The sequence below is a fragment of the Macrobrachium rosenbergii genome, chromosome 27, assembly GCF_040412425.1.
Source record: "Macrobrachium rosenbergii isolate ZJJX-2024 chromosome 27, ASM4041242v1, whole genome shotgun sequence".
Classification (NCBI taxonomy): domain Eukaryota; kingdom Metazoa; phylum Arthropoda; class Malacostraca; order Decapoda; family Palaemonidae; genus Macrobrachium; species Macrobrachium rosenbergii.
The window spans coordinates 32,022,009-32,038,188 of NC_089767.1; the positions used below are offsets into that span (position 1 = coordinate 32,022,009).

At 34.7% G+C, this 16,180-nt stretch overlaps 4 protein-coding genes across 5 annotated transcripts in view; 3 read left to right on the forward strand and 1 right to left on the reverse strand.

Moving 5' to 3' along the window:
- LOC136853321 (arylsulfatase B-like) overlaps nt 1-5,562 on the forward strand; it is a 7,392-nt gene extending 1,830 nt beyond the window's left edge. The window contains exons 2-10 of the mRNA XM_067128682.1: nt 100-263; nt 597-700; nt 1,147-1,289; nt 2,777-2,853; nt 3,418-3,583; nt 4,232-4,329; nt 4,675-4,811; nt 5,001-5,171; nt 5,511-5,562. Of these exons, the coding sequence (XP_066984783.1) occupies nt 100-263; nt 597-700; nt 1,147-1,289; nt 2,777-2,853; nt 3,418-3,583; nt 4,232-4,329; nt 4,675-4,811; nt 5,001-5,171; nt 5,511-5,562 (1,112 nt within the window). The remainder of the gene's footprint in view (nt 1-99; nt 264-596; nt 701-1,146; nt 1,290-2,776; nt 2,854-3,417; nt 3,584-4,231; nt 4,330-4,674; nt 4,812-5,000; nt 5,172-5,510) is intronic.
- The window catches only part of LOC136853565 (arylsulfatase B-like), a 100,690-nt gene that overhangs the window by 73,360 nt on the left and 11,150 nt on the right, over nt 1-16,180 (reverse strand). The window lies entirely within an intron of this gene.
- On the forward strand, nt 5,675-7,769 carry LOC136853566 (uncharacterized). Its single transcript, XM_067129295.1, has 2 exons — nt 5,675-6,180; nt 6,709-7,769. The coding sequence occupies exons 1-2, from the start codon at nt 5,682-5,684 to the stop codon at nt 6,891-6,893; spliced, it is 684 nt and encodes a 227-aa protein (XP_066985396.1). The 5' UTR covers nt 5,675-5,681; the 3' UTR covers nt 6,894-7,769.
- The window catches only part of LOC136853563 (arylsulfatase B-like), a 34,716-nt gene continuing 31,600 nt past the window's right edge, over nt 13,065-16,180 (forward strand). Inside the window, exon 1 of the mRNA XM_067129289.1 lies at nt 13,065-13,240. The gene's annotated coding sequence lies outside the window, so the exon portion shown is untranslated. The remainder of the gene's footprint in view (nt 13,241-16,180) is intronic.

Consider the following 16,180-nt stretch of genomic DNA (forward strand, 5'->3'; position numbering starts at 1 on the left):
ACAAACCCCTATTCATATATGGAACAAGCCTGCATGGGCCATCGACACGAAATTCAATCTTACGAGGAATGCAAATTTACTCTCTCCGTTGTTTTATAGGCTGGAATGACGTGTCCTGGAACAACCCCAGTGTTGTCATGCCTCACATGAACGACCTAGCCAAGAATGGGGTGATACTGAACCAATCTTACGTTCAGCCAACATGCACACCTACCAGAACGGCGCTTCTGACAGGGAAGTACCCGTTCAGATTTGGACTTCAGGTGAATACTGAGATCTACTGTCAAATTTCATATTCTAAGGCCCTTCTTTATACAAAACGTTCCAGGATTTTGAAGATAACTCTTATTAATTCTAATGAGGACCACGTGAATATACATACATATATATATACAGTCGCTTTTCCAGAGGACATCATTTCCTGATGTCTCAATTAGCGATCACTCAACAATTTAATATTGTTAATTGAAAATGTGCCTTGCTTGTTTATACCATTTCCACCCTGCTTGAAAATCAAGCTTTATTTTTGTCTAATAAGGCAACACTGAATGAGCTCGTTTATTACTCTATGCAACAGACGATTTTAACTCTTACAGAAGGGTGTCATAGCAGCCACAGAGCCGAGAGGAGTGCCGCTACAGGCGAAGATGCTGCCGAAGTTTCTGAAGAAGACTGGCTATGAGACCCACGCGATTGGAAAGTGAGTAACAAAGATAGGTCGGTCCAGAGGGCTTTTTTTTAGACAGTAAATGTTATTCTTAACTGAAGCCATTCACTGGCAATCTATGCTTCTACAGGAGAAGGAGAGAAGCATTTTTACTTTACCTACTGAGATGAAAGCGCTTTTGTTCATTACACAAATTGTTCGCGTTTTTATTTTCGAATTAGAGATTATTCCTTACACCCAACTTTATTCTCTACTGGGATTCTCTGTAGCCTAAAAATAAGCCTTTTCTTCGATACCATACTGGACGTCATCTAGTCCATGAGATGGAACTCACACTTCATTTAATCACTGACTGATATATATAAAAAAATTCAATACACAAAATCGTTTTCCAATCTGTAATTTTTACAAAGATAATTTGTTGCCTCCAACTACCCATTTTTTCGTTCACATAATCCTTTTATGTTCCTCTTCATTAGATGGCACCTAGGATTTTGTTCATGGGACTATACCCCTACAAAGAGAGGATTTGACACCTTCTACGGATTCTACAACGGGGCTGAAGACTACTACAGACACACGAGGTCTATTGCTGGGAACCCAAAAAGACTAGCTGAAAAAAGTATGTAAGATGAAGAGGGTAACCCCATGTAAAACATAAGTAAGTTGTGAATAAATGTAAGCTACTAAACCAAAGTAAACTTATGTAAATTGTGAATGAAAATATGTGAGCTACCAAACCTAAGTAAACATAAGTTGGGAATGAAATTATGTAAGCTACTAAACCCAAGTAAACATAAGTAAATTGTGAATGGAAATATGTAAGCTACCAAACCTAAGTAAACATAAGTTGTGAATGAAAGTATGTAAGCTACTAAACCCAAGTAAACATAAGTAAATTGTGAATGAAAATATGTGAGCTACCAAACCTAAGTAAACATAAGTTGTGAATGGAAGTATGTAAGCTACTAAACCCAAGTAAACATAAGTAAATTGTGAATGAAAATATGTATAAGTTGTGAATGAAAGTATGTGAGCTACCAAACCCAAGTAAACATAAGTAAATTGTGAATGAAAATATGTAAGCTACTAAACCTAAGTAAATATAAGTTGTGAATGTAAGTATGTAAGCTACTAAACCCAAGTAAACATAAGTAAATTGTGAATGAAAATATGTAAGCTACTAAACTCAAGTAAACATAAGTTGTGAATGAAAGTAAGTAAGCTACTAAACCCAGGTAAACATAAGTAAATTGTGAATGAAAATATGTAAGCTACTAAACCTAAGTATATATAAGTTGTGAATGAAAGTATGTAAGCTACTAAACCCAAGTAAACATGAGTAAATTGTGAATAAAAATATGTAAGCTACTAAACCAAAGTAAACATAAGTTGTGAATGAAAGTATGTAAGCTACTAAACCCTGTGAATGAAAATATGTAAGCTACTAAACCAAAGTAAACATAAGTTGTGAATGAAAGTATGTAAGCTACTAAACCCAAGTTAACAGAAGTAAATTGTGAATGAAAATATGTACAGTAAGCTACTAAACCAAAGTAAACATAAGTTGTGAATGAAAGTATGTAAGCTACTAAACCCAAGTTAACAGAAGTAAATTGTGAATGAAAATATGTACAGTAAGCTACCAAACCTAAATAGATATAAGTTGTGAATGAAAGTATGTAAGCTACTAAACCCAAGTAAACACAAGTAAGTTGTGAATGGATGTATGTAAGCTACTAAACCCAAGTGAACGTAAGTTGTGAATGAAAATATGCAGGATATACAGTATATGATAAACTCATGTAAACAAGTAAATTGTGAATGAACACAAAACAGAGAATGGTGAAACTGTAATCAACATTTTGGTAAGAAATGGTCCTTAAATTTGAATGCAAACTCACCACGAACTACAGTACTTGATCATGCTATGTACACCAGTCAGGATCAACAATAAAACCATATATGTATATTTAGAGAATTACTTTATGTTAAATTCCTGACTTGCAACTGATTTGTGACGCACCTTAAGCACAGGTTCATGTCATTCATTTTATCTGGATATACAGAACAACTTTCCCATTTTGACGTTTATTGTTTCTTGCGAAGGATCACACAGCGACGGATTCTTAGACTTGAGAAACAATACGACCCCTGATGGAACGAAAAAAGGAATTTACTCTACAGTAAGTAACAGCAGTTTTTCTCGCTACCAACCCTGTAGTGACTGATTTCATACATAGGAACCTGAGCACTTTACTTTTGAGGCAGTGACTGTGATTTATCATGTTATTCACTGCTTGGTAGCTCATATAGGCTAGTCTGTAGCAGAGAAAAAGAGAAAAGGCAATCTAACGCAGGCGTCTGACATGTAGTTTCAAGTAAAAATTCGAAAGACTGATTGACTCTTGGCATACCAGAAGATCTCACGACACAACGAAAAAACACGAAAGATGATCCAATGCATATCTGCTATGCTGAGATATTGTTGTTTCCTAGACACTGTTCTCATACTTTCCTCTCTGAAAACTGAATTTGACCTTTTGAGTCATCACGCACTTATTTCTCTATCACAAATGGGGTCTATAATGCGCTGTCTTTCATGAATTTAAATACTGTAACTGGAAATACTGAGTACATACGTCAATAAGAGATTACAAAAACCATAACGAGAGATGTGCCCAGAAACAGTGTAATGTTTACCCTCTCCTCTTTCCTAAAAATCCCTAATCAAATTCAACCTCTCACAGCATCTGTTCGCGTCGGTCGCTGAAGATATCTTGAGATCGCGCAAGTCCCAGGATCCCATGTTCATGTACCTAGCCTTCCAGAGCGTCCACACCCCACTGCAGGTTCCTCGAAATTATTCCCAAGTCTACAGGCACATCAGAGACAAAGATCGGAGGACGTATCTTGGTTAGTAGGGGGATTCCATAAGGGTGTTACGTTTTAACTACTCTATTCTGATACACTATACTCTTAGCATTATACCAATTTCCACAATCAGGTGTTGGGTGTCCTATGCCACTGCAACATACAATGCAAGCAGCTTCCTATACGCTCTATATTCTGCAGAGGCTAAGACTATAGCTTACTGCTGTTCAGTATTGGATGCAGAGCGCCTCAAGTGCTTACTTTTCTACTAGTGCATTTTGGTGTACCATTTTATAAGCTATTTCTCTAGTGTGCCCTAGAACTGATACCCAGCAGTATTTATATTTAGAGATTTTACTGTTTCAAAGATTACTTTATGAGTTTGATGCTTCACGTAAATACTGTTTCACCTTCATCGGTTCAATGGCCAATTTAAATTTTGTTCTTGAAGCTATAAATCGTAAGATTAACAGCACAGTAACCTAAAGAAGTAGTTAAAACGTTATACATAATCCATTCATACTGGGCTGCCCACAATTCGCTCATAAAATTTACAAGAATTTTCTTAGACAACTGCCCACCTAAACTAAACTATATCTTTCTCACAGCCTTCAATTGTAAGGTCATCTAACTCAGTTTCTGATCTATATTAGTCCTTCTTCTTCTTCTTCTTCTTCTTCATTATTACAGGGATGGTGACTGCCATGGATGAAGCAGTGGGAAGGATTGTCAAAGCACTCAAGAGAACTGGCCATTACAAGAACTCTGTCATCATCTTCACAACAGATGTACGTAACATGACTTATCCGAACGAACACTCTTTGCCAAAAACGATATCAATTCTGATTCTGACCAAGAAATATTCAGCTAGGACTGTTTCTTAGAAATTCTTTCAATGACAATAGTTATAGATTTTAGTCTACATCTACTCCATAACAGACAGAGAACATTCATAACTGCTACTCTCCAGGAAAACTGTGAGCATTAACGAAAAGTGAGTAGAATAAAACTATCCATCATTAAAATTTCACCAAGAGCACCACTTTGACAGATGGAACAAGAACACCCCACATGTCAAGAACACTTACAAGCTGACAGTAACAATGTCTACAAGCAACCTCTGCTACTTACAGAATGGAGGTTCCACCAAGAACGGGGCGAGCAACTGGCCACTTCGCGGAAGGAAATCTAGCTTGTGGGAGGGGGGAGTGAGGGGGGCTGCCTTCATTCACTCTCCATTTCTACCAAATCCAGGGACTGTTAATAATCAGTCAGTATCACCTGACAGAGTCCAAGGGATATGACAATATCAGTAAACAAATTTTTTAAATATATTGAAAAAATCTGAAAACACTTCCAATTATAAGTGTGCTAACTTTCATTTTGAAATAAGTTCTCAGAATCTATATGACTTAACTCATATTTCTATCGATATACAATATTCTAATTTCCCTAACAGACTGTACTATGCTGCGGACTGGTTCAGGACAATCGTAGACATCACCGGTAGTCCCAGCCCTAAAGTGGATGGCATCGGTCAGTGGGATGCCATCGCAGGCCTCTCTGAATCAGCAAGAAAGAAGATTATCTTCAACATGTACAATTTTAAAGCATTCAAAGCCTGCATTCGGTGGGTTTCACAACTGTCTTTCATGAGCGAGAAGAGTTCTAAGAATATCACATTATATTATTCAAAAATCTTCGTTGATAAAAACATGACAATTATAGATGATAGGACCCTTGGAAAACCACTGAGTCAAAGTCTGTGTTGATAAAAATATGTCAACTGTAGATGACAGGGCACTTCAAATATGCAAGTTCAAAAGAACAAAGACTTATCACGGCAGAAAGAAATTTTGATTTTAATAACTCTGAAACTCAAAATAATGGGTCAGGTAGACTGCTGAACAAGTTGAGCCTAAAATCTTAACGATATTCTCTGAAAAATCTGTAACTGATTAACTACCAGGTCTAACAACAAGGAATGGCTTCAGAAACAGTTCGTTTCAGGATTGACCTAGAGCAGCTTACCTGCCTAACAAAATAAATATCATAAACGCAATTAACAATAACAATTCCATAATTCTAACCTATAAAATTTAATGCCTATATATTTTAAAACAGGTACGGAGACTACAAGATGCTGGTTGGACACATCACTGGAGGTACCTGGGCACCGCCTGCGGGCAGTCCAAACAGATCCAATCACAGTGCTGGCAACAAAGTTGACAGACCAGCTTGGCTAAACAACAGGCTTCCAACCATTTTTTCAGGAAGAAATAATGATGAACTCAAAGGTGGAGGATATACCTTCAATGATACTTATGAAGGCGGTGGCGGATATACCTTCAATGATACTTATGAAGACATCTCCAAAGAACTGTTCACTGACGCATATGGTGGTTTTTCTCCTAATGACACTGCCAATTCACAAGATGATAATTCGCAGGAATTCACGTCCAGAAACTTTGAGCTACCTCAGGAGATTATGAGAGTAGGAAAACAGGCAAATGGAAATTCTTACATTCTATGGAGAGTCCTCAAGAAACATCCTATGCTCAAGTGGCAGCCCAAAGTTTTGGAGATTTTAAGTCAGCAGATGAGAGACTTTACCAAGATCAGACTTTTCAATATTAAAGGTAAGGATGGTATGAGTTAACTTCCCAGTTAAAGTGGAAAACTGAAGATTTAAGGCTATACTGAATTATACGCAATGGCTTGATAAAAATGTGCTTGATGAAGACGAAATTTGTTCATGGTGATGTATGACTTTATATTAAAAAAACTTTCCTGCCACACTATCTATTAATTCTGCACGCTGGAATACACATAAGTGCTTCAAAGTACAATCTTAAAACCAACAAGTAAGTACAACCTTAAACAAAGCTAGCACTTCAAAATTCTCATTACAGACCTGATTGATTTTGATAATTTCAAATGTAATGAGAAAAACTAATTCATGAATTTAGATTCTAATTTGACAAAGCCTCAACTGGAATACTCATTCTCAAAGAACCGTTTAGTTCTTGCAGCAATCCTGTCTACAGGCACAACATAACATCCAATGGGAATATCCAAGAACTTACATAACTTTGCTGACTGAACCACTTTATTATTTCATTACTATTTCATACAACTAACAGCTCACTTTCTCATACCTACATCAGATGATCCTGAGGAAAGAAACGAGCTATCAACAACACAGGTCAACAGACTCCACACAATGCTGAACTACTTGTCAAGACAACTTCGGCACATGGTAAGCGTGCCAGTGAAAAGGAACACACGAGTGGCAAATCCAAAATACTGGAATGAAGTGTGGTCACCTGGTTGGTGTCAGGCAACATTTTAATGAGAGTTTCCTAGACACAGGGCATTTCTTCAGGGTTATCAGTGGTGTTTTCAGTCTATGGAACGACGTGTGGTCACCGGGTTGGTGTCAGGCAACATTTTGACGAAAGTTGCATAAAAACGGGGCACTTGTTCAGGGATGTCTGTGGTGATTTCAGACAAAGCTTCTACGGGACACATTTCCCAAATATTTCAACAGATCCTGCCAGCTAATGTTGAGCAGTGTTTTAAAACAGTGTTGTGATAATATGTATAGTAAACAGAGGCTTCACTGTATGTGTAATCCTTCAGTACATAGTACTGGTGATAATATGTACAGTGAATGGAGGCTTCATTGTATGAGTAATCCTTCAGTGAATAGTGTTGATGTTGTCAGGACTAGTGATCACAGGTTGTATTCTAATTAGTGTTAAAGCTTCTATACTCTGGAACTAGGCTATAAGAATCAAATATAGTTAACTAGAATCTGTGCAGAAGACTTGCCGAGGTTTTTTCTGACAGAACTGATTCTGGTTGTTAAATTGCTTTATTTATTTATTTATTTATTAAGTAGAGAGGTAGTTACGGGCATAAAAACAGTGTTAAATAAAGAGTTATAGGGTACTAGAACCATAACTACAATTTATTGTTAAGCTTTATACGGGTAGTGCTGTACAAATGTATGGAATTATCTTCTGTTATTGTATTCATGATACTTATACTTTCCAGTATTAAGCTACAAATAACCCATTAATATTGCATTAACTTTACCATGGGAATAACCCACGCCCTAAGGGAATTGTAGATGATACGTGCTCCTACCCCAAAAAGGATTCGAACCTATGCCTTGTAGCGTAAGAAACTAGGATGTTAGTAACATTTTAATTCAAAATGTATAGACTTAGACTGTAAGAAAAATAAAGATGTTATTTTCCTTTATTGTTTTATTTCCATTACATATATCAAACTAGTCAATCTCATGGCTATATACCCCGCAACACATGAGTCATTTACCTCATAAAAACCTTGAATTACACTCAATAACTTATATTCTATAACTATAAAAACTCTACACCCTCTATGTTGCCTCCATATCGATTCTACGTGAGATTTTCCTAAGCAAATGTAGGCCTATTCTCCATACATCTTTTTTCCCTTTTAACTTGAAACGTCACTTAATTGATTTGAATAAAAGAAAAAAACTTTCACTGTCCTCCGTGGTCAAACCGAACTGTTCTTTGCCTACAAGTCCTTCTGTCATATATCTTACTATCTTACTCATAATCCTACTTTACGCTTTCTGGGGCACCTACAACCTTAGGGACCGACCCTGTAGTGGGATGTCAACAAAATTTGCCCAGTCGAGGAAAAAGGACCCCAAACAATATTACTATGCAATAATTGGAAAACTCACTTGAATCTTATGTAAGATTTGATTAAGTGTTTCTCGAACAAAAAGTATATCTGGTGAGAAGTGGCAGATAATTACAAGTATAAGGCAGAAAAACTCTAACTGAAAACTCATGTAGAAAGATGCTGGGCCATCCACACACTCAGTTTTCTATAAAAGAGTTATCCCGTTTTCTATAACGTCCAGTGACGTAGTTTCCATAAGCCTAAGTTAAACGTTAATTTCAGGACTACTGTAAACACGAACATGGATTCTTCTCTAATCCCATAGAATTTTGTAAAACCAGATAAAATCCTATTACTTGTAACCTTGTCAATAAGTAATCAAGATAATACATCTAATGTACCCAACTGAATTGCTGTTGTAGGCTGATGACGTTCAGTATCACTAAGAAATTCACAATGTCGTCAATAAAGTGTTGCATATTGAAAATCCACAATTATATCAATCAGTTATATTTTTAGTATTATTAGTCTTTAAAGTATATACATGAATAAACCATTTTTTGGCCCTAATCGATAGTAGGTCAGCAGTAGTGTCCTGTGTCTAAAATAATAATAATAATAATAATAATAATAATAATAATAATAATAATAATAATAATAATAATAATAATAATAATAATAATAATCTTCAGAGCTTGTGCATGTCCTCCCTGGGAGAATAGTAAGTGATAGTGGAGAGAGAGAGAGAGAGAGAGAGAGAGAGAGAGAGAGAGAAGGATTCTCAGTCGGAATACCAGTGTGTAGTATCAATAAATAAAGCTGGTGTATATATTCCAGCAGCCCCTAAGTAGCAGTCTTTATGAAGCCGTTGCAAAGGCTCCAACTGTTACTACTACTACTATTATTACCGCTGCTGGAGGTAGAGCTGTTGCAGAGGCAAAGCACTGCTTTTACTACTACTACTACTACTACTACTACTATTCTGTATAAATATCTGTTACATTCATAGGCAATATTTCTATACTTCTACTACTATGGTATACAATATCTTCATCATATATATGAATGAAGATATATATATATATATATATATATATATATATATATATATATATATATATATATATATATATATATATATATGTATTCTTCAGGCAAGTTTAGACATATCCAACTGCGCCTTTGTTGTCCTAGGTCTTATCCATCTTACTATTTGCGAATCTCTCTCTCTCTCTCTCCCACGACGAATGATATTACCGGCAGAAATCTCGCGTTTCACTCCCTAATTGAATACCAACACATCCCTAAAAAGGGGCCAGATTTTCCTCCAGAAGATCGTTTTACTTTTTAATGACGCCGAGGAGGAAAAAACTACAAAAACTTTTAAGAAATCAAGGAAGAGATTTAAAAGAGCTTTCGTTTAATTTTTGTGACATGTTATATCAAGGTTTAGGGTACCGAAAAAAAACTATTCTAATCGTAACAAGGTGTTTTTGGCGAACTCAAAAAAACTCTAAAAAAAACTCTTGTGAAAAAAATCAAGAGTTTTCGTTCAGTTTTTCCTCGTGATATGTCAAGGTTAATGGAATAAAAAAAAAAATTTTTATTTTATCGTCACAAGGGGTTTTAAGTGAACTCAAAAAAAAAAACATGAAATAAACCTACAGATTTTCCTCTAAACTTTTTTGGTGAGTTGTTATATCAAGATTTAGCGGACCGAAACATAAAAAAAAACTATTTTTATTTTTATTATCACAAGTTTTTTTCAACTCAAAAACTTTCAAAAACCTCAAGGAATAAACTTAATAGAGTTTTCGTTTAAGTTTTTTTGTGGTGTGTTGTTGTATCAAGATTTAAAAGAACGAAAAATAGAAAAAACTATTTTTATTTTTATCGTCACGCGGTGTTTTTCATGAACAATAAACTTAATGAGTTTTGTCTAAGTTTTTTTCGTGATGTGTTGTTATATCAAGATTTAGTACACTGAAAAATAAAGCCTTTTTATTTTTATTTTTACCGTAGCAAGTTTTTTGTGAAAAAAAACTCTCGTGAAATAAACATACAATACTTTTGGTCTAGTTTTTTTGTGATGTGTAATTTCAAGTTTTAGCAGAAAGAAAAATTAAAAAATAATAAATATTTTCTTGTCACGCAACGTTTTTCATGAAAAAAAAGCTCTTCAAATAAACTTAATGAGTTTTGTCTAAGTTTTTTTGTGATGTGTGATGTTATATCAAGATTTAAAGGAACGAAAAATAGGAAAAAAATTATTTTAATTTTTCGTCAAGTGGTATTTTTCGTGAACTAAAAAAAAAATACTCCTAAGTGGAAAAAACCACATTATTTTCGCCTAATTTTTTGTGACATGTTATATCAACATTCAGCTTACCAAAAATAAATAATAAAACTATATTTAAGTTTACTTTTATCACCATGCGGTGTTTTTGGTCGACTAAAAAAAAAAAACAATTTTCACTGGTACATACATCTGTCAATTGACTGGCTGATTCCTATAATGTTCCCTCTTCTACAGGGCGGTTATGAGTTGTGTGAAGTAGGTCAGTTGGTCCAAGAAACACTGAGATGAATTATTAACTTATTTTTCATTTTTATTTTATTTATTTTTATTTTATTTTATTTTATTCTATCTATTTATCATAAGAAAAAATACGAAATTGCTCTACCAAATAATGACTGAAAATAAAGTAAAAATAATTTATTAACATTGAGGTCCTTCCACCATCATCATCAAATATAGTGACTGCCACCTTCACCATCTTCACAATTCTTCCACTGTACATCATAAAAATATCAGAATCACCATCAACATCATTATAGTCATCATACCCGCAAGTTTCCCTCCAGACTGAAAAAAATTAATTAACCAAAATTGATTAAAATTGAAAGGCACTTCGAACACCATCACATACAGTGACTGCCATCTTCACTATCTTCCCAATCCTTCTAGTGAATATCATAATATCATAATCACCATTATCACAGTGATGGAAAAATCAACTGCTTAAAATTGAAAGGCCCTCCAACACCATCAAATATAGTGACTGCCAGCTTCACCATCTTCACAATTCTTCCAATGAATATCATAAAAACATCAAAACAACATCACAGTGATGGAAAAATCATGAAAAAATTGCTTAAAATTGCAAGGCCCTTCCAACACCATCAAATATAGTGACTGCCATCTTCACAATTCTTCCAATGAATATCATAAAAACATCATAATCAACATCATCACAGTGATGGAAAATTATGAAACAAACTGCTTGAAATTGAAAGGAATCACCATCAACATCACTATCGTCACCATACCCACAAGTTTCCCTCCAGACTGAAAAAAAAAATTAAGTAACCAAAATTGATTAAAATTGAAAGGCAATTCCAACACCGCCAAATATAGTGACTGCCATCTCTTCACCAGTGAACATCATAAAAAACATCATCACATCGTCATCACCGTGGCCCCTCTAGAGATTTCTCTCGCATCTGAACGAAACAGTTGACTAGCTTTCGTCAAATTCCTAAAAAGTATAGGTCACTTTTTACCGCCCCACAGCAGACTATGAAACAAACATTCAACCACTGCGTCTTCAGCCCGGCTCGTCGACGTATAACGCAACATTTTTCTGACGTTTTCCGACGTTTGTTGGGCAAAAACGAGCAGTAATTGGCTAGTTTAGAAAGAGTTACTTACTGGGAGTAACTTTCCATGAGAAGAGAGAATATGGATTGTGTTTAAACAAAGATTAATGACTGTTTCATGAAAAAGAAAGAAAATGAATTATGTATATACAAGGATTATTATTATTATTATTTATTATTATTATTATTATTATTATTATTATTATTATTAAACAATTATTAATGACACTGTTTCTTCAGAAGAAGAGAGAATGGATTATGTATATAAAAAGATTATTATTATTATTATTATTATTATTATTATTATTATTATTATTATTATTATTATTGGAGTCCACACTCAACATGGGATCTGTTTTCAGAGCGCGTTGAGATTCCAGTTTTCATAAGAAAGAGATTCCAGAAAGAGATTATTTTTAAATTATTATTATTGTGGGATTATTAAGACTTACTATTATTATTATTATTATTATTATTATTATTATTATTATTATTATTATTATTATTATTATTCAGAAGATGAACCCTATTCATATGGAACAAGGGCCCCAACAGGGCCCATTGGCTTGAAAACCAAGCTTCCAAATAATAGTATGGTGTTCATTAGAAAGAAGTAACAGAAGGCAATAGGAAATACAGAAAGAAGAGATCAGTTATTAGGAAAGAAACAAATATATTAATTGGTTAATAAATAAATAGATAAACATGTACATGAAAAGAAAAAAAGTAACAGAAGGTAACAGGAAACGCAGAAAGAATACATCAGTTACTAGAGAAGAATAAAATAAATTAACATATTAATAAATAAATACATAAAAATGAATAACAGAATAGAGAGGAAAAGATATACAAAAGTATTGCTGAAAATGTACAAGAGAGAGAGAGAGAGAGAGAGAGAGAGAGAGAGAGAGAGAGAGAGAGAGAGAGAGAGAGAGAGAGAGAGTACAACTGAATTTTACCAGTACACCAGGATGCATACCTGCAATCAAGCCAAGCGGGATGGTAAAGGTGGGGAGAAAACCCACCACCACAACGACCGTCCCCCATACAACATAAAAGAAACTTCGCTAATAAAAACAGCTATGGCCCCAGCATATAGGTTTAGGGAGAGCGTGAGTCTCCTTGGGACCATGTCCCGTCCCCCACCCAGGACTCAGACCAGTGAGAACGCTGATACAAGACTGGACAACTCTCAGTTTGTGCGGAGCCGTCCGTGTGAGAGTGGCTGGCTGGCTGGCTAGCTTGCCTTACTGACTGGCTACCTGAGTGACTAAGTGACTGGCTAACTAGTGAGCTAGCTAACATTGCTGTGGGGGAGTTTGTGAGTTATTATGCCACAACTGGAGAGAAAAGGTATGTACTACGTGGTCTACATGTGAACACTAGGAAAAGGTCCTCTAAGTCCTTTTAACCGTTTTTTTTTTCTAAACAAATAGTTTTGGGTCATTTATAATGAAAATACATTTGTTTACTGATGAAAGCCATGAATAATTTATTCACAATGAGTGAAAGACAATACAATAATATTGTTTATTTACAGAAACAAAGAATTATTGATTCATAAACAGCGAAAGAAAATACACATGTTTATTTATGAAAACAATGACTAACTGATTCATAAACAGTGAAAGAATCTATCAATTTTTCTAAAGGATTCAAAGTTCTCTGGTTAAAAGTTGAAAGTGAAATTAGCATTGAGAGTTTTGTGTAGCATATATATATATATATATATATATATATATATATATATATATATATATATATATATATATATATATATATATATATATATTCAGGACGAGCACACCTGTAAGGAGGAACAGGTACACAAGGAATAAACTAGATAGACAAAAACAGCCCACCTGACGGGACTTCAAGTAGAAAGCACACCACAGGACAGAGAGAGAGAGAGAGAGAGAGAGAGAGAGAGAGAGAGAGAGAGAGAGAGAGAGAGAGAGAGAGAGAGAGAGAGAGAGTAGGCCTAAATCTATGCATCATAAATATTCATCCCCAGGTGACTGAGTCTAAAGTCACTTTCCTTTTTCAGTCAGTATTACTAGACCTATAAGGAAAAGAGAGAGAGAGAGAGAGAGAGAGAGAGAGAGAGAGAGAGAGAGAGAGAGAGAGAGAGAGAGTAGGACTAAATCTCGGATTCACAAATATGCAATTAGACCTATAGGAAACCCAATAATCTGTTATAGGCCTATAAGGAAAAGTTCTCTTTTAAAAGTGGTAGTATTTCTTTAAATAATTATTTCCATGATGTCACTACGTACAAATCTACATGCTCATTATATGTGTGTATGTATACACACACGCACGCACACAAACACGGTTTTAGACCGTAACTCCAAACTTCAAACTCCATCTACTGCCATCTGTAGTCAAGAAAACCAACTACTTGTAGCTTCTCCCTTCCTATTCCAAAAGAACACGGCATAAATATTTATCATTTACTTTCGTGAAAGTCTTATACGGTAGTCTTATTATTATTCTTCTTCTTCACTCTCCCGAGCATATTATTATGGCTGCGAAGCCATTATTCGCAGAGCCGGCAATGTGAACATAACACTTACATAACCAGCATCTGTTGACGATCATATCCGCTATCGACAAATACCGCTGCTGACGCTTTAGACCGATTGTTACAAAGAAGACGAGTTTTTGGTTACATTCACGGCGGTTATAACATACAACTGCTCCACGAAGGTGAGGTTATATTTGATGAATTATATATTTATACAGAGGATATTCTTGTGGTTATATTCACGGAGACTATATAATATAAATGCTACATTAATGTGCGGTTATATTGGCTGAAATATATACTGTACTATGAAGAAGACATTTATGTGGTTATATTCACGGAGATTATATCATGAAAATGCTCCGTTAAGGTGGGGTTATATTTGCTAAAATATACATTTAAATCAAGGATATTTCTGCGGTTATATTCACGATCGATATACAATATGGACGCGCCATTAATGCGGAGTTATATTTGCTGAAATATATAATTAAATATAGACTTTTTTGCGGTTATATTCACGACGGCTATACTCCTGGAAAGCTCCATTAATGTGGGATATATTTGCTGAAAAATACACTTATATAAGACCATTCCTGTGGTTATATTCACGATTATTATATAATATAAATGCGTCATTAATATGGGGTTATATTTTCTGAAATAACTTTAACAAAGGGTATTTCTGTGGTTACATTCACGACGATTATATCATATAAATGTTCCACGAAGGTGGGGTTATATTAGCTGAAACGTATTTATATACCCAAGAGTACCCTAACCTTAGGTAACATTCGGGGCTGTCTAATAATAAACAATTCAAAACAAATGACAAGAGAAAAAAGGGGGGCGTGGTTAGATTAGGAAAGTCACACGCAAAACTGCGCATTCGCGTCACCGACAGCGAGCAGGCGTGCCTATACCGCATCCCGTTGCATCATCGCCGTTTCATCTGGCCCCAGGTGGGAAAATAGGAGGGAGGGGCGGGGGGATGGGATGTGGAGTTACACAGGTGACCTAATTAAGTCTACGGAGGATTTCTTTGACTCTGACGGGAAATATGATTTTATTTATTTTATTTTTTTTTTAAGGTAATGTTTGAGTAAAGGCTTCTTCAAATTATTTTGACGTGATCACATGTTTTAGGAAGATTCTCTCTCTCTCTCTCTCTCTCTCTCTCTCTCTCTCTCTCTCTCTCCTGCCAGCTGACAGGAATATTTAACAATTAAAGAGGATGTTATAATAATAATTAAAAGTGGTTTTTAAAATACATCGTTACAGACTATACACATACACAGAAATATATACAGTATATATATATATATATATATATATATATATATATATATATATATATATATATATATATATATATATGTATATATATATACATATATATATATATATATATATATATATATATATATATATATATATATATATATATATATATATATATATATATTGTACATATATATATATATATATATATATATATATATATATATGTATATATATATATATATATACATATGTATATATATATATATATATATATATATATATATATATATACACACGCATGTGTCCGTATGTCCGTCTGTGCGTACGTGTGTGTGTGCTCAGCATAAAAATGGCACCTGTTTTGTTACAAAGATGTGCTGCAGTAATGACATGGGTCATTTATCTTACGTTTTGAAATCGCAATTACTGACATTTGTCGGCGCCACTGTCTGTCTAGGGGGTGGGGGGAGCGTCAGAGTGTC

Coding starts and splice junctions, on each gene's coding strand:
- LOC136853566 (XM_067129295.1), top strand. CDS start 5,682: ATGCTGGTTGGACACATCACTGGAGGTACCTGGGCACCGCCTGCGGGC. Junction 6,181..6,708: donor CAGACTTTTCAATATTAAAG/GTAAGGATGGTA, acceptor TACCTACATCAG/ATGATCCTGAGGAAAGAAAC.